Source organism: Adiantum capillus-veneris, chromosome 11, assembly GCF_014529385.1.
Source record: "Adiantum capillus-veneris isolate H3 chromosome 11, ASM1452938v2, whole genome shotgun sequence".
Lineage (NCBI taxonomy): Eukaryota > Viridiplantae > Streptophyta > Polypodiopsida > Polypodiales > Pteridaceae > Adiantum > Adiantum capillus-veneris.
In genome coordinates, this window is record NC_140941.1 from 151200580 (window position 1) to 151224777 (window position 24198).

Genomic DNA, 24198 nt, shown 5'->3' on the forward strand with positions numbered 1-24198 from the left:
TCTAAAGTAATCTACCTAGGTAGAATTAGACCCATAGGTGTAGGCCCTAGTTATAGTGGACCAAAAGATGTTGTATATTTTGATCCTATATCTGGTCCACCCAAAGTCCACAAGATTCTAGTATAGGATTGTTGCCGCCTTTGTACATAGTACGATCTTCATGGATTGTATTAACTCTTGTACATACTATGATTCTCATGGGTATGCTATAAACAATGTCTTTATCCTGTGTGTAAAAGTTTTGAGTATGAGATAAGTTAAAAGAATAAGTAAGAGAGATTTTCATCTAGTACTAAATTTCACTAATTTAATCCCAAGGTAATACTCGCGTAAATAACCTTTACCCTTTTACTCAAGAGAAAAAACTACTACTAAAGCAAGTCCAACTCCCTACCTTCAAGGGAGAGGGCCCCAACTAAGAGTGGGGTGCCGAAGCGTGGTTAGATGCTATGGACGACTATTTTAAAGCTGCAGGAACTGCTCAAGAAAACCAAACAATATTGGGTATGTTCCATCTCAATGGAGATGCCAAACTTTGGTGGAAGCAACACTGCAGAGATAATCCCACGAGTAGTCCGTCTTGGGAGAAAATAAAGCACGCAATCAAAGAACGCTATCTCCCTCCTACACATCAGGCTATCCAGATGACAATGGAGTAGCAGATTTATTGCTTTTGTCAAGGCCTCAACAAACCCTTGAGTAATCATCTTGAAGTCATGAGGCCTACATCTGGGACAAGCCTCTTGCAGCTGAAAGAATCAACTCTACAAGGAACTATAAAGGATTTTAGGGGAAGAGCCACAGGAACTTTCAACCAATGATGTCAACAACCTGGAGTAGCTGTAGTTATGAACTTGGAGAAGATCTTCCCAAACGTTAGGGGCTATGGATGCAAACAAATGGGGCACTATAGAAATAACTGTCTTGAAGAGAAAAACCCTTGAACTACTGCTACGTCTATTCCTCAAAACCAAGGAGATAATCTAAGAGGAGGTTGAAATGGAGGACAAGCTGGTAAAGGAAGAGCAAGAGGAGCCAGAGCTTATGAAATCATGGGAGAACCAACCTTAATGAACAAGGAAGATTAAAGAGCCACTGGTTTGGCCACAATTAGCAATCCTAGAGCTCAGCAACAATAGGAAATTTTGTAAACCACTATAAATCGATAATGAAAACCTTTGAGTTAGTTATATATTATAATGTTATCCATTATTTTCTTTTCCAAAATTAATTAAGGAATCTAAAGTTAAGTTAGTATTCAATCAAGAAATTAAGGGTAGATCTAGCAATTGAGAAAGAGGTTCTTGATAAAGAGGATGAATTCTAATCTTATGAATGAGATAGTTATCCAAAAACCAATTCACATTCCTTGTACACAAGATAGCCTTCCTTGAAAAATGACCTAGATATGTAAGTATTAATGCACAAGAATAATAGGAAACCAAAAGAACTCTTGGTATGATACTTCTTAAAACCCTTTACATATTGTTGGTCAACTAGGTTAGAGCACAGAGGGGGTACCTCTGGTGCAATTGTGGAAGCTTGTGCCGAATGAAGATTTACTCAAGATGGCAAGAACGTGTTGAGCGCATTCAGATTGGCAAAGCTAGAATACATGATACTTATCGAATGCTGATTGCTTTGAATGGTTAGTTAGATTGAGCGCGTTCAAGTTGACAAGGTGGATATATGGATATTTTATAGAATGGATTTAACTTGGTTTCTGAGATGATTCAATTGGTTTGTATAGGTTTTTAAGATGGTCTCAACACTCTGAGAACTTCTTCGGAAAAATTGAGTAGCAAAGCTTTATGGAAAAGCATTGGACATAAAAACAGGTAAAGCACTATTTCAAAAGAAGTTAAAAATGGTATTTTTGGATCTTAAGCACAACAAACCCTGGGCTAGAAATTTTTAGAATTAAATTCGGACAAAAACTGACCTAGCTAGTCCTTCTCAAAGATTCAATGTAAATTAATTTATTAAGCAAAATTGAATGGTTGCAATAATCATTTAAGCATAGACTTTACTAAAGGCCTGCCACATATTTTATAGATATTTACCAATTAACCAAAAAATAGGTCAAAATTTAGCAGATTTGATTGTTAAAGCTGGCAGGTGATGGGAGGGGTCATCAATGACCTGTCAGGGACACAATTAGCAGCAGGGGGCCCCATCTTGAGCCTGGGGACTACTTGAGATGCAAGCAACTAACATTTTCAGCCTATGAGAGCTTAGGAGTGCTAGAAGCCTATAAATAGGACCCTTTTGCTTCACAATTTCATAGACTCGGAATCCTGGCCATTTAATCTCTCTCACATAGAGAGAAACTCTCCCCAAAAATCACTAGAGAGCAAACCTCTAGTTGATTATCCACGATAATTAGCCTAATCTCTTTTTAATTAGCAAAATTATGCTAATTTAGCTATATTTTATTAATTAATCTAATTAATTAAAAATATTAAACTTATTTACACTCTAAATTACTCTCTTAATTCTTAATATTCTACTGATTACTTAGATTAAGATTAGGGATATTAATCTAACTAATTCCTAAGCCATATTAGGACTGAAATTAATCTTTTTGGTCTTAAATTAATTAAGACTAGTTTTATAGTTGGACACTAAAGCATCCTGTTTTTCTGCGAAGTTTTGGCAATTTATTTGTCAAGCTAGAAAGAAGTTTTTTACACCTTCCTTCTACCATATGTTGGTTATGAGAGAAAGAAAACATTGGATTTTTCTCCATGACAAAATACAAGCCATATAGAGAGAATTGTGGTAATTTCTAAGTCGTAATTTTTTGTAAAATTGCAAAGTGTTCTGCCAAAAAAATCATAAAATTCTTCTATCTTTTTGTAGAGGTGAGCTTTTTTATGTTTTTAAAAGCCAAGTGCGAGTACTTAGTGCAACAAAACAATGGAATGACCTTCAAGGAATAGCTTCAAATTTAATTGCAAGTTATAAACATAATTTCAAACTTGAGCACATGCTTACTAAGAGCATAATTTTAGCCTTTCAAAGGTCCTCTCATGGAATTGGGTCTATTCTAGTGAAATTTGATAACATGAAATGACTTTATATGTTAAAACCAAGAAACTAGGTATTTTTTTGGCTCCCTAACTTACTTAAATCTCGTTGCTTACACCCTATCTTGAACTTTTGATTTTGCAAACACTCTTGAAAATCTTGAATCCTCCACAATAACATTGAAACCAAGGTTTTAGGTATCCCATTTGTATTCATACCATGCACTTTGATACATTTAGGAGATATGTGTGGAAAGTTTGAAGTTATTTGAGGTTTTGCATACTTATGTCTCAAGAATTAAAATATCAATTTTTTTGCATGCGCAGTTTTGAATATTTGAAATGATCCAAAAATTGTTTCTTACCAAAAAGCACTTCTACTTGCCACCTTGAGTCCTCATTGGAGAGGGTAAGCAATGTATCACTTTCTAAAACTAAGAAACACATCAAAGACATATTTTTTCTACCCATACAACGTTATGCTTGAAATGGCCATATCAAACACAGAGAACTTTCCATTATTTTATATACTCTCAAGTAAATTTTTGTGCACATGAAACTTGCAATTATCTATAGCACAATTGTAGAAAAGTCGTGTACAATTTTCTACAAGGTTGCTTCATTTTTTCTTGAGCTTGTAAAGTTGATTTCTTCAAAGCATCAATCGCAGTCTTATGGGGTTTCACTTGATGAGTACATCTCTTGTTTATGATAGATTCTAAAATGCAAGGTTATATTTTTCAAAGACCCTCTAGCTATCATATTTAAGCATATCAAGAGGGTTTTCTTATATACACCGTCTGATGCAAGTAGCATTTAATCTAAATTTGTAAAAAAAGGACACTTAAGTGTCTAGTGTTAAGGGTAATTATACTAATTAAACGTAGATTAGTATAAAATAAATATCGAAGCTAGATTAGACTATCAAGAAGCTAAAAAAATTATCTCTTAAGTTTTTGTAATCAATTAGGCAAAAATCAGTTGTTTTTAATCAAAAAGCTGATGGAAAACCTACTTAACTAACTCAAAATTTTTGAAGTTAATTATTATAGTTAGAAAACACTGTTAGGAACACGAGGTAAATTATTTTTTAATACATAATTAAATTAAGTATTAAATTAAGCTAAAATTATCTATTTTTAGACCTAAATTAAAGGGGGAAATTAGTTAAGCCACATAGATACTTATACAGTAATTATCATAGCTAGAAATCACGGTTAGGAAGCTTGAATAGTTACAAAAAATTAATTTAGCTAATTAACTAGGCTAAAATTATATGTTTTTAAGCATACATTGAAGGACTTCGATTAGATTGTCAAGAAGCTAGAAACATTATCTCTTAATTTTTTGATTGGCTTCTATAAATAATTATATAGAAATTAGCTTTTTTTAATCAAAACACTAATGGAGAATCTAGTTAATTAACTCAAAATTTGTTAAGTTAATTATCACAATTAGGAAAAATTTAGGAATATGGTGTAATTTACTCATTAATAGATTATCAATCTAAATATTTGATTAAGCTGAAATTATTTGTTTTTAAGCATAAATTACAAGGAGAAATTAGCTAAATCACTTAGATACTTATATAGTAATTAACATAGCTATAAATCACTATTAGAAAGCTGGGATAATTAGGCCATGCATAAAAATTTAGTATATTTAATTAATTAGGTTAAAATTATATATTTTAAGCATAATTTAATAAGAGAAATTAGCTAAATCACTTAGATAACTATACAATAATTATCATAGCTAGAAATCATTATTATAAATTTGAGTTAATTTTGTCATGAAAAAAAAATTAGTTTAGCTAGTTAATTAAGCTAAAACTATCTATTTTTAAGAATATATTGAAGAGGGAAATTAGCTAAATCACTTAGATAATTATATAGCTATTATCAAAGCAAAAAATCACTGTTAAGAAGACCACATAATTAGTTTATGCACAAAAAATTAGTTTACCTATTTAATTGGGTTAAAATTATCTGTTTTTAAACATAAATTAAAGGGGGAAATTGGCTTAATCACTTAGATAATTATACGATAATTATCAGAGCTAGAAATCATTGTTATAAAGCCACGATAATTAGGTCATGCATAGAAAATTAGTTTAGTTAATCGATTATGTTAAAATTGTCTGTTTTTAAGCATAAACTAAAGGGAGAAATTAGCAAACTAGTTTGTATAACTACATAGTAATCACCAAAGATGGAAAACAACATTCAAAAATTGGGATAATTATCTTAAGTATATATAACTAGTTTAGCTAATTACCTTAGCTAATATTATCTGATTTTGACTATAAATTGAGAAGGAAAATTAGCTAGTTAGTTTATATAATTACATAGTAATTATTAGAGATGGAAAACAATGTTAAAAAGTTAAGATAATTATATTAAGTACAGATAATTAGTTTAGTTAATTACCTTAGCTAATATTAATTAATTTTGATTTTAAATTGAGAATAAAAATTAGCTAATTAAGTTAGAAAATTAGGTGTTGATTATCAGAGTTATTTTACATGATAAAAAAGTTGTGATAATTATCTCAAGGTTAAAAAAAATTAAGATAGATATTTATCTAAGTCAAATTATACTAATTTTAGCTAAAACTTAAAGGAGGAAATTAGTAAATCATGTTAGATAATTTGCTTAATTTTAGTTTATCAAAAGATTCAAATTTTTCTATATAAATAGCTACAATAAGCATGGACCTTTCATGACAAATAAAATTCTTTTTGACATTCTTAAAGTTCATTTATGTTATTTACAAATGGCACCTTATGGACTTTGGGACATAGGGATCCTTTTGATCTCTGGCCACACTTCCACATGAAGCCAAACTATTGGCACTGTATAATCCTACATATGCGCCATGCTAGTTTCTCCATAAAAAACTCTATGGCCCTATGGCATCAATACCCTATGACCACAAGGACACAAGGTTACATATGTTATTCCAAAAAGTGCTTACCATGTGTGGCTTGCAATTAGAACTCTTTAGCCTTAATATGATGGGAGGCTAGTTGTAGGCTACATAACATAAGGAACAAGCCTCTTAATTACAAACTACAAAGAAAAACCCAACTCTCTTAGGCCACACTTAGTCTCCATCTATTGACAGCTATAAAGGGGGACCTTAGCCTTTCAAAAAAAAGGAAAAATATTTGAGAATTTTATAGAGAATTTATGCCATCTAGAATCAGAGAACCCTCTGATCCTAGGTCCATAGAAATCCAACATATCCATACCATATAGTATCATAATCCTACAAGCTTGTGGCCACAAGACAAAAATGTGCTCTAATTAGAACTCACTATATAAGGTATCCTATAACCTCAAAGACACTAAGTCTTATATGTACATTGTTCTCTATTGTTTGTTAATCATATTTTGATTTGTTGTATGTTGGACTGAAACTATTGAATTGATTTTTTGTTGTCATTTAAGGGGGTAAATTGAAAAATGGTTTGATATTATAATGTCATAAACTAGAAGAGTTTTTCTCAAGCTACATCAAGTATCTCATTCAAAGTGGAACAATGATTTGATTAGCTACCAACTTCTTTTAAGAAAAATGAAAAATCTCATTTACAAAATAGCTTCAAAAATCGTTAAATTTTGGATTTCTGAAGTGCATCCTATGTGAGGAGACACCTCTCAGTTAAGTAGCATTGCTAATATAATGTTTTGATGCTCCTATCATTTTCTTCTTAGTACTTGGCTTTTTTGAGGTGATGAAAACTACCAAAAATAATGTTTGTTGAACACCCTCTATCTTAAAGATACTATACTCCTTGCACTTAATTAGTACTTTGTTGTACATGAGATAAAGACCATAAATTTTATAAAATGAGTTGTTGAAAATCTTTGTGTACAACTCATACAGATTTGGTGTTATCAATTCATATGCTGCCGCATCAGTCATATCAATGGTGTTTTTAAACACCTCCTTTTTTGAGACAACACCCTTAGAAGTTTTATTAAAGTTTAAAGCATGTGTGGAAGTTTTGAGAGACCATGTTTAGAAGCTTCATTGAAGTTTCAAAGCATGTATTGATGAAAATGTAGCATGTTAATATAGATTCTTTGTCACAAAAATATATTCTGTAACACTATGCCATACATGAATAGTTATGGTCTTAGGTCCATAGGCTACTACACAATATTCTTTAGGTTTTTTTATTATCAAATGTTAATTTGGGTGTTGTGAATACTATAGTGTAGTTGAAACTTGATAGTGTTTTAAAATTGGGACTAGCTATTTCTTGTACTTGAGATTAACTTGACCAATTTTATGATAAGAGTTGTTGGTGCTTTTTGTGTCTAGATATTATATTTTTGGTTGGCACAATCAATATATATGTTTCTTAGTAGCCACATCATTTGGTGTGTTTTGACACATTATCTTATTTATCATCCATCTTTATGAGTTTTGATTGATGTTTTAAAGCATTTCTTTAGTATGAATCCTTTTGCAAAAAATTATATTAGAAATTTTCTTAATATAGAAAAATCAAACTTGGGTGCTAGAATCACAACATCTTATCTAAATTAAGGGCAAATTGAGCTAAAAAATAGTAGAATAGCACAATCCTAACACACCAATTTAGCATTGGGGAAACGGCATTTTTCCAATTCATCTAAAAGGGTGTCATAAGATACCGTCGAATAATCTTACCATGTCGTAGTACCTTGTCTTCATGCCGAAGGATAGCTTCGGGTTGTAGCACCTCTTCTTGGTCTTCAATTTCGGGGGGTCTTCAATAATTGGTTCTTTTGGTGGCTCTCCTTTGTAGGACTTAAGTAGGCTCACATGAAAAGCATAGTGTATGAGCCAATGGTTGGGCAACTTGAGTTGATAAGCCATCTCATTGATTGGCTTCAAGATTTGAAAAGGACCATAGTATCTTTTTTCTAGTTTAGCATAATACTTTTGATGGCCCGTAGGATTTTTGCATGTTGTTTGCATCAATCGAGCCTTGGGAAACTTGAGTAATACCTAATAATTTTCTTTGAAGTTAAGTCCCTTCTGTGCTTATCAATAGCAGCTTTTGGTCTTTGTTGAGAGATGGATGTAGGCTCCTTAATCTTTTGGAAAGATTCTTGTGGGTCACAGCTATACTCATGAGCACTGAAGATCTTCCCATGTACTTTAAGTAACAAGGGGAATTTTAGGTCTTCCCTCTATGATCTCAAAAGGTGCCTTTCCTGTAGTAGTATGAATAGTATTATTGTACGCATACTCTACAAGGGGTAAGTACTTTTCCCATTTTGAGCATTGATCTACTTCTGTAACGTAAGTCTTTAGTATATTGAGTATCATAAGATTGGCTATCTCACTTTGGCGATCCGTTTGTGGGTGATAGGCCGAAGAGAAATTCAATCTTGTACGTAGATTTTCAAAGAGACCTTTCCAAAAATTACTGGTCACTCTAGGATCTCTATCTGACACGATGAATGTTGGCAATCCATGGTGATTGAAAATCTGAGATATGAAGAGGGTTGCCATTTGGTGTGCCTTAATAGTCTTTTTGACAAGAATAAAGTGTGCTTGCTTGCTAAACCTGTCGACTATTGTCCATATTCTCGTATTCCCATGGATAGACTTGGATAATCCAAAGATAAAATCAATGGATATACTCTCCCATAGTAAATTAAGGATTGGCAATTATTGGAGTAATCCAAGTTTCTTCCCTCTATCATACTTGGTCTTTTGGCATACTACACATTTTGAAACATACTCTTGTATGTCCACTTTCATGGTAGACCAATAGAAGTACGTCTCTACTCGTTGAAGAGTAGGTTGAATACCTCTATGCCCCACATAGGGAGGAGCATGGGACTCATACATGACTTTCTCACGAAGGGAGTGAGTAACACATAGCCTATTTCCATGGAGAAGATAACCATCCTGCAAGGTAAATGGTTCTTCTTTCTTCCCCAATGCAAGGGCTGACATTATGTTACTTGCCTCATGATCTCCTCTTGTTGATCTTGGGAAACTTGATAAGGAGGCTTGTTAGGTGGTGAGCTTCCTGGTAGGAGCTCAATTTGATGGTCATCATCATCTCATTTTGGAGGTAAGTCGATAGGGATATCATTGATGAACACACCTTGGAATCCATTTAGAAAACTAGACAAGTCTAATTATTCTTGATTCCTAACACTTTGCTTTGTTAAAACATTAGCATTGTTTAGAGACTCTTTGACAAAAATCATGTACGCAAAAACTGATCTTTTCATTGACTTATCAAAAGTAGGTGAATTTACAAGTGGCATAGTACGACCAAACTTAGTAGCATCTATATACATGCTCTTTTCCATGTAGGTGAAGTAGATTCTCCTTTCAGGGAACTTCATGTTGGCAGCCATGCGGTTGAACCATGGTGCCCCTAAGATAACATTCTCATGTTGGAGAGGAGAGATTGAAAAGTCTTCTTTGTCGACGTAGCTTTGGACATGAAGGCTCAACTTACCAATCAAGGGAGTAATGGAGGCTTGCTATCCCTTGAAAGCTTCATCAATAGTTACAGTATCTTCCGTCTCAAAAGCTTGAATGCCTAACTTAGTGGCCAACTCCATTGATATGAACTTGTGAGTAGAGCCAGGGTCAAACAAGTAGAGGGCATCATGTCATAAAATCTAATATCTAACCAACCCAAATGATTTTCTCATATTAAATTGATCATTTAATGTGGGAGAATAAACAGGAACAAGGTTTAATATATAGACACGTGCTTATAGATCTATCTCAACACGAGGCTTATGGTAAAGGGGCCCAAATGAGAGATGTTCTATCAAAGATCAAGGCTAACCAATGGAGCATAAGACCTAAGGGTTAGCTTCATTGAAGACCTCCAATAGTTAGTGTAAAATTCCTTTGACCTTATAGTAAGATAGGGCTGAGCTTGAGGTGCTTGAGGTCCTTGTCGTGCTTGATGACTAAGGTGCTTGAGGTGCTTGATGAATGAGGTGCTTGAGATGCTTGAGGTGCTTGACAATTGAGATTCTTGAGGTGCGTATCATGCTTGAGATGCTAGGGTTGTACTTGAGGTGAGAACCCCACCAGCCCAAGATTGAAGTGCTTAAGGGCCAAGCTTGTGGTGGGAATTGAGCCCAAGCTTGAGGGGCTTGAGGTGTCAAAAGTCAAGATTCAATCCCTACAACGAGGGGGCAAGCCCTACAAGAGGGGGGATGAGAGAGAACACCCCACACACTCACACAAGGCATGCTTGGTACAAACAAAGCAAAAGGGACACTTGTCAAGTTCCTCCTCATGTTACCCTCATGGTGTGCATGAAGCCTATTGGTTGGCTTCCCAAGGGTCCAATGATAATTTAGGATATTTAATTAATTGATTTTGTATTTATCAAGTCCTCTCTCTCAAAGGGGAAAGGGGGACACTTGTCCCAAGGCTACCCTTGTTTCTTGGTATGACTCCTGCTTATGATTGTCTAGGCTTGGAGGGGTCCAATGAGCTTCAAGCATGAGCTACAAGAGGGGGTCGACCAAAGCAAGCTAAGGGGTTTCTTAGGTGGTATACTCTCCCACACACACTCACACACACTCTCATTAGGCATTGTGCAAAGTGCAAGAGCTCCCTCTCCTTCTCCAAGCAAGTAGAGGTTGAGAACCTACACCAACACTCTTGCATATGGAGTGCAAATCCAACCAAGAGACATGCTTCAATTCTTAAGCTTGCCATCTTATACATCTTCATTACTATGCTATTATGCATGCTAGCAAGAAGAGTTCTGATAAATGAGGAGCTAATTCTTTCTCCTATGAAATGTTTCTTCTTCCTCTTCCCTACCCTCATTCCCTGCTAGCTCTCTCCACCTTCAAACGTGTTTGAGGTCTTGGGATTGAGGCTTGGGATAGTAAGCTTTCTTCAAATTTTATGTTATGCTTGTGATTCATGAAACTTTCCATCTTCATTGCATCACCTAGGTCCCAAGGAACACAAAGATTGTATTGTAACAAGTCTCTGTTAATGGGAGAAATCATAATACAAATGCATATTGGAGGGGGGACCGGCTCCACATAAATCCGGTCCTCAAATTCTCTCTCTTGCAGAAGTATTGTTCATGCCAAGTTAACTAATTGCTATGTCTATGTTGTTATCATCAATTATGTTCACCCGCTATGCTCACAAAGTAATTTCTAAAAAGTACTCTAATTAATTTCCGCTACTCTCAAGTTAATAGGACAATTTCATTACATTGCTATCAGAGCATTTGGTTTCTCTTTTCTTGCTTAATAAGAGAGGTCCTTAAGTAGCCTATAAATGGTTGATGTTGTTAGTTATATTAGGGTAAGTAGAACTGGGATCTATTATTGGTTTTGTTGAGCCTACTATGTGGGATATGGTGCACACCTTGGGAGATTTGGACTTAATTATGGAGTCTTTTTAGACTTGCCTACGGCTTTACCATTATTGAGCCATAAGAAGTTCAAAAGGAGCTAGCCCATGACAACTCTGCTATGTTAGACCCACTCCACTACTCTCTATAATTAACCACTTTGACCCGTGGTTGTAGATACTTAAGAGCCAATTTTCAAAGGCTAAGAGGAGTGACAACTAAGCTTTTAAATTGCAAAGCATACAGTAAGTACGTTCACCAATTTTTGTTAACATGGCTGACAATAACGAAGAGAGTAGAATGAACATTGATAGCTTTGATTTTTCACATGAAGGTGCTAATGATGATGACCCCATGTTTGTCAATTATCTCCTTACTAGGTTGCAGCAAGCTATGGGAAGCCCTTCTTTGCAAGTTGAAGTTACACAACAACTTCGCGCTTATGGGATTTCCCTTCCTCTCCAAGAGGAGAGAGAGCTTAGGAGGCCTCTTGAAGAGACCCCCAAAAGAAGACTCTCTCCCATACAAGAGGAGGAATCCAAAGAGAAAGAAATCAATGAAAATTTAAGTTCCCCTGAAGATGTGGCTCCACAAAGATGGCAATCTAGACGATCATCCACTCCTCCCGAGAGAAAATAATCAACACACAGTCCTACTCGTCATTCCAAAAGAGAAGAGAGGAAACAAAGGAGGAAAAGGGCTAGAAAGAGGTCACCCTCTTCTCCTTCTTCTTCACCTTCCTCCTCTTTCGATGAAAGCTATGGCTATTCTCCTAGAAAATACAAGAGGGGAGGACATCGCAGACCATACCCTATATAGCGAAGGTCACAAAAGCTAAAGAAGTTCAAGGAGGGAGGAAAGAGTATCTCTTTTCTCACCTATGATGGCACCTTTGGTGCTACTGACAAAGTGTCGGTCTTCATCCATAGCAATTTGATGCGGCCTTTGGAGACAAGGGCTTCAGAGAGTCCTTCAAGCTACACCATGTAGCTACGCACTTTCAAAAATCATCTCATCAATGGTGGGCTAGCCTTTGTGGAAATGGTGAAACCCCAAAGACATGGAAAACTCTACGAGTTTCCATCATGAAGCAATTCCTTGCAAGCAACACAAAGGACAAAGTGCTCACTGAATGGAGCAACTTGAAGCTTCTGTCTCATGAGTCTATCCACAAGTATGTAGACAAGTTTTAAGATTTACATCTCAAGGCTATTGTCTTTCAAAAGATAGAGTTTGACGAGCGAAGGTAGCAATTCTGTGCGGGATTACCTGAAGAGATGGTCGAATACATCAACTCTCAACGGCTTGGTTCTATCAGTGAAGTAATCCATCACACCATGGTTGCTTCACGCATCAATTTCCATCAAGGGGCTAGACAAAATGTCAAGCCCATGGAAAACAAAGACAAAAATGATGCAAAGGGGAAAAACCAATGCTCAAAATTCTTCCCAAGGCACTTCCAACAACAACAACAACAATTGGTCCAAGGATAAGGGAGGTTACAAAGGCAAAACAAACTCTCTCCTATAAATCTTGAAGCCGGCCTTTCGCAAGGACCATAAGTGTTTCAAGTGTGGGGAGCAAGGACATGTCTATCGCTCTTGCCACAAAAAGAATGCTCGCAATGAGACTCCACCATCATCGAAGCTCCAAAAGAGGATGCTCATTGCAAAGGATCATCCCTTTCCTATGCTTGGGGAAAGGTAAGAGAGCATGATGCATTCATCTTGTTTGGTCCTGGCTCTACTCACAACTTCATATCAATGGAGTTGGCCACCAAGTTGGGCATTCATGATTTTGAGATGGGAGATATGGTAACGGCTGACACAGCTTTCAAGGGACAACAAGCCTTCATTACTCCCTTGATTCGGAAGTTGAGGCTTCATGTACAAAGCTATGTTGGAAAAGAAGAATTTTTCATCTCTCCTCTCCAACATGAGGATGATATCTTAGGGGCACCATGGTTTGATTGCATGGCTGCCAATATGAAGCTCCCTGAAAGGAGAATCTAATTCACCTATAGAGAAAAGAAAATGTATATAGATGCTAGTGAGCGTGGTCGCACTATTCTAGTTGTAAATCCTTCTGCTTTTGATAAATCAATGAAGAGCTCAATTTCAACGTACGTGATTTTTGTCAAAGAATCTCTAAAAGATCCTAATGTTTCATCAAATGTAAATGGTAAGAATCAAGAAGAGTTAGACTTGTCTATTTTTCTAAAAGTATTCCAAGATGTCTTCATCGATGATATCCCTATGGGCTTACCTCCAAAACGAGGGGATGATGACCATTGCATTGAGCTCCTTCCAGGTAGCTCACCGCCTAACTAGCCTCCTTATCGAGTCTCTCAAGCTCAACAAGAGGAGATCATGAGGCAAGTATAGGAATCGGTAGACAAAGGGATGGTGAGGCCTAGTTCCTCTCCCTTTTATTCTCTAGTCCTTTTAGTGCAAAAGAAAGATGGTACATACCGTTGGTACAGCCAAACTGTGTCGATCTATGGAAGTGCAAGAAGTTGAGGCATGACAGTTTGCAGGCAAATGGCAAAGACCTTGAGCAGGTATTTGATGGAGCCAGGAGCCAGGTTCACCAAGTTGGAGCACTTGCTAGTCAAAACTACAAGTGTTTTTTTTGCTATCACAGGTGGCAGGAGCATATGTTTATATCACAAGGTTGGGAAGGAGGCAAGGGGTGCTGGATGCAGGTGCCATGAAGTTTATGCTATGGGATTTGGAGCGAGATGTCTGTTGGAGGCTCTATTGCCGGGGTATGTATGGTAAATGTGGAGTTTAGAAAGGTCAAAGATGTTTTTCCAACTCAACTGGTTTGAGAGCTTGAAGGTACTAAGGATCGAAGGATTTATCTCCAGAGCAAGGATGAATTTCCACCATATGAGTTGGGTGCAATCGTCAGCTAGCACCATGATATGTAATATGATTGGATGCTTTCACTATCTTGGCAATTTCGAGGTTCTCTGGATGCATGAAGCCCGCTCAAGCAGATGATGTTCGAAGGTTTCCGACACTTGTAGCAATCGTGCTTTTCTCTGAGTGGTGGGCGGGATTGATTGTAACCCATTTGCATCGCTGGGGGATTGTCCACACTACTGACTACGAAGGATTTGTTGGATTGATGATCTTGGTGTGTGCAAGGGGGCCAAGCCCACAAAACTTTTGAAAGCTATTAATATATATATATATATATATATATATATATATATATAAAGCGTGTTGCAATTGTTGTAGTCGATGAGGAGTGCAGAGGGAAAGGAAGGCCGGGTGTTGGCGCCATGCAGAGGGTGGCGGGACAGTTTTGGAAGGCCAGTGAACAGGAAGAGAAGAGAGCGCCACTTGGTAAGCATGAGGGCCGACAGGGGCCAACGACCAGGAGCTAGGCAGTTGTATAAGAGGTGGGGTCGGGTCAATTTTGCAGAGAAATGCGACCAATAGCGAGGTCGCTATTGGCCAGAGCTGCAGAAGTTACAGGAGGAGAGGCCGCCACGGGTGGCCAGCTCGTGGAGCAATGCATGCAGAAGGAAGCGCTGCAGTTGGCGGGGAAAGGGAAGACACCTGGGTGGTTTGCATGAGGAGAGGTCGCCAGGGGCTTGCATGAGAGGGTGGCATGGCAGGTGAGGCAAGGACGAGGTGGCGGGTTTTCTGAGGCCGAGAGTGGTAGGAGGGAACCCGATATGCAGGAGGGGGCTACGAGGGCAGAAAAAATTGAGGTGGCGCTGTGTTTTTGGGCCGCCACTGATGGCGTGAGACAGGAGGGAGCCGGTGGTGGCGTGGCTGCAAGGGCAGCGTTGCAGAGGAGGAGGGCGGTTGTAGAGTGGCCAGTGCAGGCGGAGCACGAGAAGGTGACAGGCAAGGTGAGAGAGGGAGTAGCATGGTCGGGGACCTCAAGGGGCTGCCAGTCAAGGGGTGGAAGGGCTGCCATATCCAAAGATGAGGAAGGGGGCGCTACACGTTGCATGAGGAGGCCGAGGGAGGCTGCCAAAAGAGGTGGTGCTGCAGGAAGAAATCGCCAGGGGTTGACTTTGGAAGTTGCAGGGGAAGAAGGCGGTCTCCATGGGAGACTCATCATTATAAGCCCTTTTTTGAAGTGTTTTCTACCTGATTTTGATGTCTTCTACCCTTGCACTTTTCAATTTTTCTCTCTCATTGTCTCGTCTAATATGCTCTTGTATATGTATATCTCCAAGGGTGATGGTTGTATAAATGCTTTCTATACGGATGTTGGTGTGTACAAGTCTACAAGTGTGAGGGCAAACAGGTGTATGTCAAAGATTGGGTAGGGGCTTTTTAGTATCGATTGCTATTGGATTGCCTATTTGTTGCATGGTGCTCTACAGTGTTATATATGGAGGCTGTCATAACATGTTTTGCAACTGAGGGTGTATAGTCTAGGATGGTTGGGATGGGATTTGGGCATTAGTTGTTTGCAGATTGTGTGTCTGGATGTGTGTTTGCTAGGGGATAAGGGTGTTGTGAGATCATTGAGCTATATAGAGGCATAGAGTTTATGTACTGGTGGTTTTCCCGTTTCCCCCTTTCCACCGTATGTGTGTGGACTATCGAGCACTAAACCATATCACTATCAAAAATAGATTTCCCGTACCTTGGGTAGAAGATCTATTTGATAAGCTACAAGGCTCTACCTACTTCAGTAGGATTGACCTTAAAAGTGGCTATCATCAAATAAGACTAGTGGATGAAGATATCTTAAAGACAGTGTTTCACACAATGTTTGGTCTCTATGAATGTGTAGTCATGCCTTTTGGCTTGACTAATGCACTAGCCACGTTCAATCGTCTAAGAGAAATTTTTTAGACCTTACCACAAATTCACTAGAGTGTTCTTTGATGATATCACCATCTACTACTAGTCTTTGGAGGAACACTAACAACATCTCCAAGTGATTTTTCAAGCATTGAGGGAGAACAAGCTTTTTCTCAACCAAAAGAAAAGACAATTTTTCCTTCAAGAGATTCAATACCTAGGTCATATTATCTCTCAATATGGTATCTGTATGGATCCATCAAAGCTAGAGGTAATAAAAGCATGGCCTAATACAAGGAATCTACATGAGCTATGAAGCTTTATTGGCACAAAGGTTTCTTTTATGTTGAAATCTAATGAGTGTCAAATAGTGAAAGGTCAAAGACTAGAGAACAAAGGTTTCTTTTGTGTTGAAATCTGATGAGTGTCAAATAGTGAAAGGTCAAAGATTAGAGAGGTTAAGTGTCAGTCTAATGAATGAAGCCCTATCGCAAACAAAGCGAAGGGATTCAATTGAGCCATATCCCACCCATCTTTCAATGTGCAATCAGAGAGACATTTGGCGGCTGGGTGCTATTGAGGTACTTAAAGAGACCATTGGAGTACTTGCATGGATTTTTAAGAGAGCTCCATGGATCACAGAAGTAATACACTCCCAACTTGTGGGTGAGAAGTTGGAGGTCGAGGGTTAAGGTAGCTTTGATGTGGAGTGGCACATGGGCAGGGACTTAAAGACCATATATTGTTTTCTTGGCTGTAAACAAGGGGCTTTTCCACTCTATCCTTGTCCATTTTGCACTCAAGGGTAAAAACCTAATAAACAACAACACAAAAGAACTCTACAAAGGGCGGTGCAATGCTTTCAAAGGGAAAGAGGATGGAGACAAAATATTGGAAAATTTTGTTGTTGGAGATGAAGGTAGGGAATGGGAAGTGTCAATTTTGAGATGTCCCATGCTCAATGCGTCAAACCGTTCACTAACGGACATGGCTTGGAAACCCATCTTTCCAATTTCTCTCTCTAATGTGTATTTTTGTACATTACATGTATTTTTGATAGGCTATTGAAGTTCCACATTGACTATGCTTTCACAATGAAGCCATTGCAAAAGTCCTTAGAGGAGATCATCAAGGTGGAGGCACTTCTCAATTCCATTGGATGTCGTGGTGAAAATGTATCGATTTTTGCTGCAAATAATACACGGGATGCCCATAAGATCGTCTATCAAGTGTCAATGAGTGGATAGAAAGCAAGGTACTTCTTAAAGAAAGCAACTTAGGAAACCCATGCCAAGATGACACTTAAAACAGCTTCAACCACAAGACAACTAACCTTTGGGAGCTCTGGAATGAATTATGCAAAGCCACTACTTACAATGACTTAAATGATAATATTGCAAACAAGCGTAAGCAAGTTTTGAAAACTTTTGATATAATGGTCAAGCTAATGGGTCTTACTAGCACAACAGAGGAGGAACACCAATCATTTCAAGTGGTGCTGGTGGATTTCACCCAGGCTTTCACCCTTGCTTGGGGTGAGAATAACATCACACATTACATGGTAAGCCATATCACATAGTGAAAGTATTATAAGAGGTTTTGTTCGTTTCATAATTTGCATCATTTTCTTGTATGAACAACATATCTTATTTGTGCATGGAGAAGTTTTTATGCACAAATATGGTTTGCTTGAGATTTTTAACATCAAGGCATGGAGAAGTCCCATTATTGAGCTAGGGGGTGTTCTTTAAAAAATACTTGTCATGGTGGTGGTGTCGTGTGCGGTATAGTCTAGTTATTTGGAAGAGATGTATTGGTTCTTTCGCATGAAATTTGATCATAGATATCAACAAAAACATATGTTAAGGAGTAAGTATCATCACCCTGCAACCACAAAAGCCCACAAACTTCTTGTGACAAAAACCATAACACCCCAACATCAATCACCATCCCTCAATGAATATGAAAGTGCTTGCTCATACAACATTTATAGAGAAAAACTCTCTCTGATTTTGTCACAAGAAGTTTACAGTGCTATGAAAGTGACCCCAGAGAGTTTTAATGAGCAATTTTTTTTTTCTCTCTCTTTCTCTAAAAGTGGTGTTGGAGTTTAGGAGTGCATCACTCATGAAAAATGTGTGCTTTAAAAAAAGGATAGCTTCAAAAAAAATCATTTCATTGTACTTCAAGGACATGCTATGATAGCCTCCAATTTAGTCATCAAAACGGCTAGAGGATGCAAATTTTTGACATCATGTCATTATTCTAACCTTTGGTTGTTGGCATCTATGCCTATGTGTAGCCTTGTTGCTATACATTTTAAACCACATCTTTGTAAATACTTTTGGCATATTAGCAAGTGTGCAATTCAAAAGCCAATACATGTAATCTCTCTTGTGTTTGGAAAGTCAAAGCCAATTCCATGTGCACACATTCCATGTGCACAACAAATGAAAGGCTATGCCTAAACTTTTCAACTCATATTGAGTGTTGGTCATAATTCCCTGAAACTATTTTCTATTTAGATAACTAACATAGTGTTGAGAATTTTTTTACAAAAGTCTCAAAAAGCCACAAAAGTGGCTGATTTTTTACAGGACTAGTGTTAACCACCATGAGATGTAGAGTATCATATGGCCATGTGGCCATAAGCAAGAGAAGAGGAGGTAAATGGAATATGGTATGCTTCTAGCTAAACAGAATAGAGTTGTAAATTGAGAGAACATAGGTTGATTCTCCATAATTTATTTGAACAGTGAAATAACAGATAGTGACAGTGACGATGCACTCTTGCAAGAAGTGGAATCTAGTTATAAGAATGTTTGAAGGGGTACCCTACGGCTACGCGGCCATATGTTAAGGATTTTCCATAGAAATCCACAATGAAACTATGCAAATGCTAATATTCTTATTTGGTCAAATAAACCAAATGTAGGTGATTCCATTCTTTTAAATAATAGAGTGTTTGAGAGGAGGAAGCCTCTAAATAGAAAGAAAACCTTAGGTCCAACCTATGGCCATATAAGACCTTTTTGATTTAATTTGAAATTTGAATAAGACCTTTTTGAGCTTCACATTTTTGACATATCCAATTCAAACTCACAATAGGGGTGTTTCCACTCAAATCCAAGGAAACTTCTTTTGGAGCTAAATTAGAGCAATCAAAACAAGATATGACAAAAAATGTAGTAAGGTACTCCCCATCTATTTCTATCTTGTTTGTTTTTATATGATTAAATTTAAGGCCGTAATTAGTGTGAATAAGTGCTTAATAAATTCAAGTTTTTGTTAATTGTTGTGAGCTAGTCGTAAGCTAGTCCTAACGAATTTTGGTAATGAAAGTGTAGTGACCCATGAGATAGTTTCGATTGGTGATGCTTAGTAGTAGTCATAGAGAAAATGATGCACCTTGAATGTAGTCCACCCACGGAATAATTAGAGGAGAGGACACAGAGATACCGCACAGCAAGAAGGCACCTTTGATCCAGGAAAGGGAGGAGGAAAGGGATGGGTGCAAGTTGTCAATAGGAGTGAAACGGAAGAGAAGCAACAAAAATTCAGTGTAGATCCATGATCAAGTGCACAAAAAGACACGCACGATTGCTACAATCAAAGGGTTTGTCTGCAAGAATGTCATGCAAGAAGGAAGGAATGTGATGCAATGACGGCGATGGTAGGGGGCTGCATGCACATCAGGGAGAGGAGTGGGAGATAGCGGATAAAAGTACAAAGGCAACAGGGGTAGGCAAGGACTACATCAAGAAAGGAAAATCTTTGGTATGCCACAAAGGGAGAGACAAAGGGAAAGGAGTAGGTTTCACAAAAGTAGTGGAAAGCCACACTAAGAGGAAGGGACCCAAAAAGAGAGGGCCAAAGGCATAAAATGAGGCCAAAGGAACTCCCTAAATAACCCTAAAGCACCACAAAAATACCACTTCAACAACCCTCAAACACCTCAAATAGGTCTCTATATGCACCAAAACAATCCATGATGCCTAAAAATCCACCCAAAAAGGCATCATGGATATTCAAACAAATCAAGGAACTCACCAAACGTGTGAAATAGGTTAAATACCTTATGTTCTCATGATTAAACATAAAATTTACTTGTTATACTACCAAAGAATAAGGTGGAATGGGTGACCTCCCAGGAAGGTAGGCTGATATTGTAAATTTATGAAGCTAGTTTTGTTTCAAACAAAGGAATAGACTCCCCAAACATATAAAATAATTCTAAAACATTATGTTAGGTTTAGTGAACATAAGATTTACTTGCTATACTATTAAAGAACACGTTGAGATGGGTGACCTCTCGGAAGGTTGGTATTCTAAAATTTTGGAGCTCGCTTTGTCTCAAACAAATCAAGAGATTCACCAAACATATATGTTGAATAGGTTAAGAACCTTATGTTAGGTTTGGTCCCGGGGGATTCACTATTAGTAATGGAGGGATTTCACCTGCGTGCATCCAAATTAGAGAAACCCCCCTATATATAGTATCTTACATGATGACCTACCCCTCTACATACGAACAAAATATGGACGTTCTCACAATGATCCATCCCCCCTCATACGGATTTCGTAAGGAATGTAATGACCCACTATTTTATGTATACTAGTAACATGAAAATCTAGAGGCACATGACATATAACCTTGTGATTGAGGTCCTGAGCTTGATATTGACTAGGTAAATGAGTGTGAGCCTTGAGAATTTTGCTTAACAAAAAGACCTAAGTGATGAGGAAGAGGACTGTGGATAGATTGCATCCAATTGAGTGTGGAAAGACCCCCTAGTAGGGAAGAAAAGGCATATCTTCAAGATTAAAAGACTTTTCTTTCGGCTTAGAGATGAAAAAACAAATCATTATCAAACTATAACTTCTTTGGAGTAAAGATGAAAACAAGTCTACCATTACTATTTAACAAACTGATTGGTTGCTAGCGAGCCACATGCCAACCAAAGATTCCTTACTATTCTTGTGCAAAGCTTCTCGCACACTAGCAAGCGTCTTGTTGGCCTACCATGGATAGTGCCTATCCTATAGTAATCTGACTTGTTCTATCTAAGGCTGTGAAGCAAGGAGCTTATGACACCTTTTCAATCTATCCACCTCCTTGTCCCTCCCCCCATAGTAGCATCTTCTTCAATCTCTTCATCCTCGTTGTGCTACATTTCAACTTGTGATTTTTGTTCTACAAAAAAATTAAGGGGGCATATTCGCTCCATAACACAAAGAGGAGAAGATTTAGCCTAGCTAGTGGCAGAATGACCATGTGACAAGTGGAGGAAAGTGCAGCAGAGCAGGTAGTGGACAAGATGGCAAGCATCCCAAGCACGGAGGTGGGAATCCCTACTACTTTACATGGCCTCAAGCTGCTCTTCATATAAGCTAGCTCCTTGCAACACTTTGAGCATGCAAGCACCTTGACACCACCTGTCAAAGCTGATCATGGTAGAGAACATTGGAATGGAAACTATAAACTCTTTAAGTATCTTGCAAGAGTGACCATCAAAAAAGGCCATTCATGCTTCATGGAAAGCTTGGAGATTCTAGTGGTAGTGGGGAATTATCATCTTCACCTTCTAAGGTTTGTGTAAAATGCTATAGCTTGTTGTTGTGGCAATATTGTAGCATGTCTCCAAACTTATGAACAATGGTAATGGAGCTCACGTATTTTTGGCCTACACTTAACACAAGTGACGGCATCGAGTGCCGCTTAGAGATGATCATAGGGCTCTTATAGGTGACGACAACAATACGTAAAATGAGAATGTAGATGGCCTGATCATATTGCTTATCATGGAGATAAGAAAGATTGCAACTAAATAAAAATTGTTGCGTACAAGAAAGTTACCTTGCCAAACTTGATGATTAGACCTTTCTCTTGATTGCAACTATGAAAAGCTTCCTAGTAGTACCATGCTTTTGAAAAGCCCATAGTAGATCCAAAATTACATTTGTCAGACCTAATCCTGCACCTTCTTTTGAACTTTGTATCGCTTGCAATAATTTATGAAATTCCTCAATAAGGCCGTTGATTTTCTCCATCAGTAACCTGCATTACCACAAAAAGAGGTTAGAGTGTTGAAAAGTAAGATGAAAATTTTCTAATATTAAACTACCTTCATTACCTAAAAGGAAGAGAAAATCCCACATCCCCCACTGTACTTAAGAGCTTAATCGTTATAGAATATTATTTACAACAATTGGCTGTAGCAGCTACAATTGTCCATATCATGAAATTAGTCTCATGGCCCTTGGTTTTAATACCTAATGGTACCTTCTCTTAAATGTACCTTCTGCCCTTTTCGAAAGCTGTTGCTTGCCATATTCCCCTATCACACAAATGTATGCCTCTAAAGGCAACTCAGTTTCAGCATCTTTTGTTGATCTATTAGGTAACATCTGGCCTGACTCTATTTATTAGATGCACCTAAGACAAATTTCTTGCAAATTTTATCCATTTCAACACAAAAAGGTTGCATGTCAGAAGATATAAGCAATATTTGATCTGGCATCTCTGCACCCTGAAATAGGGTGATAAGGGTCTTGTATGCATCCAGACTCAATGATTTTCAATTGATTTTAGCTTTATCAAGCTCAATCTTAACTACATCAACCTGCCTGGCTTTTGCCAATATTGTAAGCAAGACCTCATGCATTTGTGAACCTAGGTTGGAGCTAAAACCAGATAAAGAATCAACAAACAGCTGGTCTTCATGATACTTTGGTAAATCACCCAAATTTTGCAATACGTTAAGAAGTAGCTACTCATCAACATGTGACCCTTGAGCCAAAACCGACAACAACAGCTCACAAGCTTTATTGGGTAAAAACACTAATTTGTATTGTGGTTGGTGCATTTTTCTCAATTGTACACCAATTCAATACACTTGGAGCATTTGCTACTTATGGCAGCGTTTGTCAGATATTGGGATTCTGTGTGTACATTTTGCTCATTCTTTGGATCACTTCCACGACTACTTGATCAAAATGTTGTGTGATTGAAGTAGGAATACTAGTTTCTGTAGATGACTCATAATGGTTGAAGAGGTAGTACTGGTATTTGTGTCTGCATATTTCATTACCTTTCCATATGTCTTGCAGTTATCAACTAGGTACAACACTTCTCTAGTGACTTGCTCAAATGTGGTGCGTGCCTTCAAGTGAAAATCCTAGTTATGTTTCTTTTTCTTAGCCTAGGCTCTGGTGATTACCTTGATTGGAACAATAGGTTCACTCTCATATGAGCTACTAGTTATCACTTGGACTATGTTCACTACTGTTTTACCCTTGTTTAAAGTATTTTTTGGACAATCTTTAGGGAAGTGTCCTCCCTTTTTGCAACATTGTATAGAAAAATCTTCAATTGGCTTAATATTCTTGTCATGCTCTGGGCATTCATTTTTCTAGTGATCATTTGCACCACAATTATGACAGTTTCTAGTTCTTGGCTTAATCATGGGTCTTACCATCGGAGGTCTAACACCTTGATTAGCTACATAGTACATCGGTGCAAGCTTTGGTATAGTATAATTCACAGATTCTTCCATTGGTGGTGGATGTGAATTATACCAATCTCCTTCTACCATTACCATAGATGGACTAGGCTCAACATAGGGTGTAACACGCACTAGTGCTTGTTCATCTATGACTCCTTCTGAATGCATGTTATTAGGTCTTTGAGCTAGTGCCATATTAGGCTAATATCTGTACATGGGTTGTCCTTGTGGCCTCATAGGTATGTATTGAATTACATTTCCATCATACTTTGGTCTGTAATAACACTCATTGGTCTCATGGTTGGTCCATTTACCTTTGATTGCACACCATTTTTGCGGCCTAATTGGTTGTCCTTGATGAGGTATCCCTTGTCCTGGTCCCCTCACAGGTGTTTTTGCATGTTATTCATCATTTCATTCATCCTTTTGAGCATTTCTTCTATGGTTGTAAGTGGTGCTACAACAGCTGTTGCCACTTGTGTTGGTTTGGTGGATGCTATTTTCTCACTTAGATTATT

At 37.7% G+C, this 24198-nt stretch overlaps 1 protein-coding gene and 1 pseudogene across 1 annotated transcript; one reads left to right on the forward strand and one right to left on the reverse strand.

Moving 5' to 3' along the window:
* Window positions 1-14852: 14852 nt before the first annotated feature.
* LOC147448230 (uncharacterized) lies at window positions 14853-15739 on the forward strand. The gene has a single exon (XM_086524527.1). It carries the CDS (start codon window positions 15086-15088, stop codon window positions 15689-15691), a length of 606 nt encoding a protein of 201 aa, XP_086380653.1. The 5' UTR covers window positions 14853-15085; the 3' UTR covers window positions 15692-15739.
* Window positions 15740-21779: 6040 nt separating this feature from the next.
* Window positions 21780-23041, reverse strand: LOC147448231 (uncharacterized; annotated as a pseudogene).
* Between the last annotated feature and the right edge of the window lie 1157 nt (window positions 23042-24198).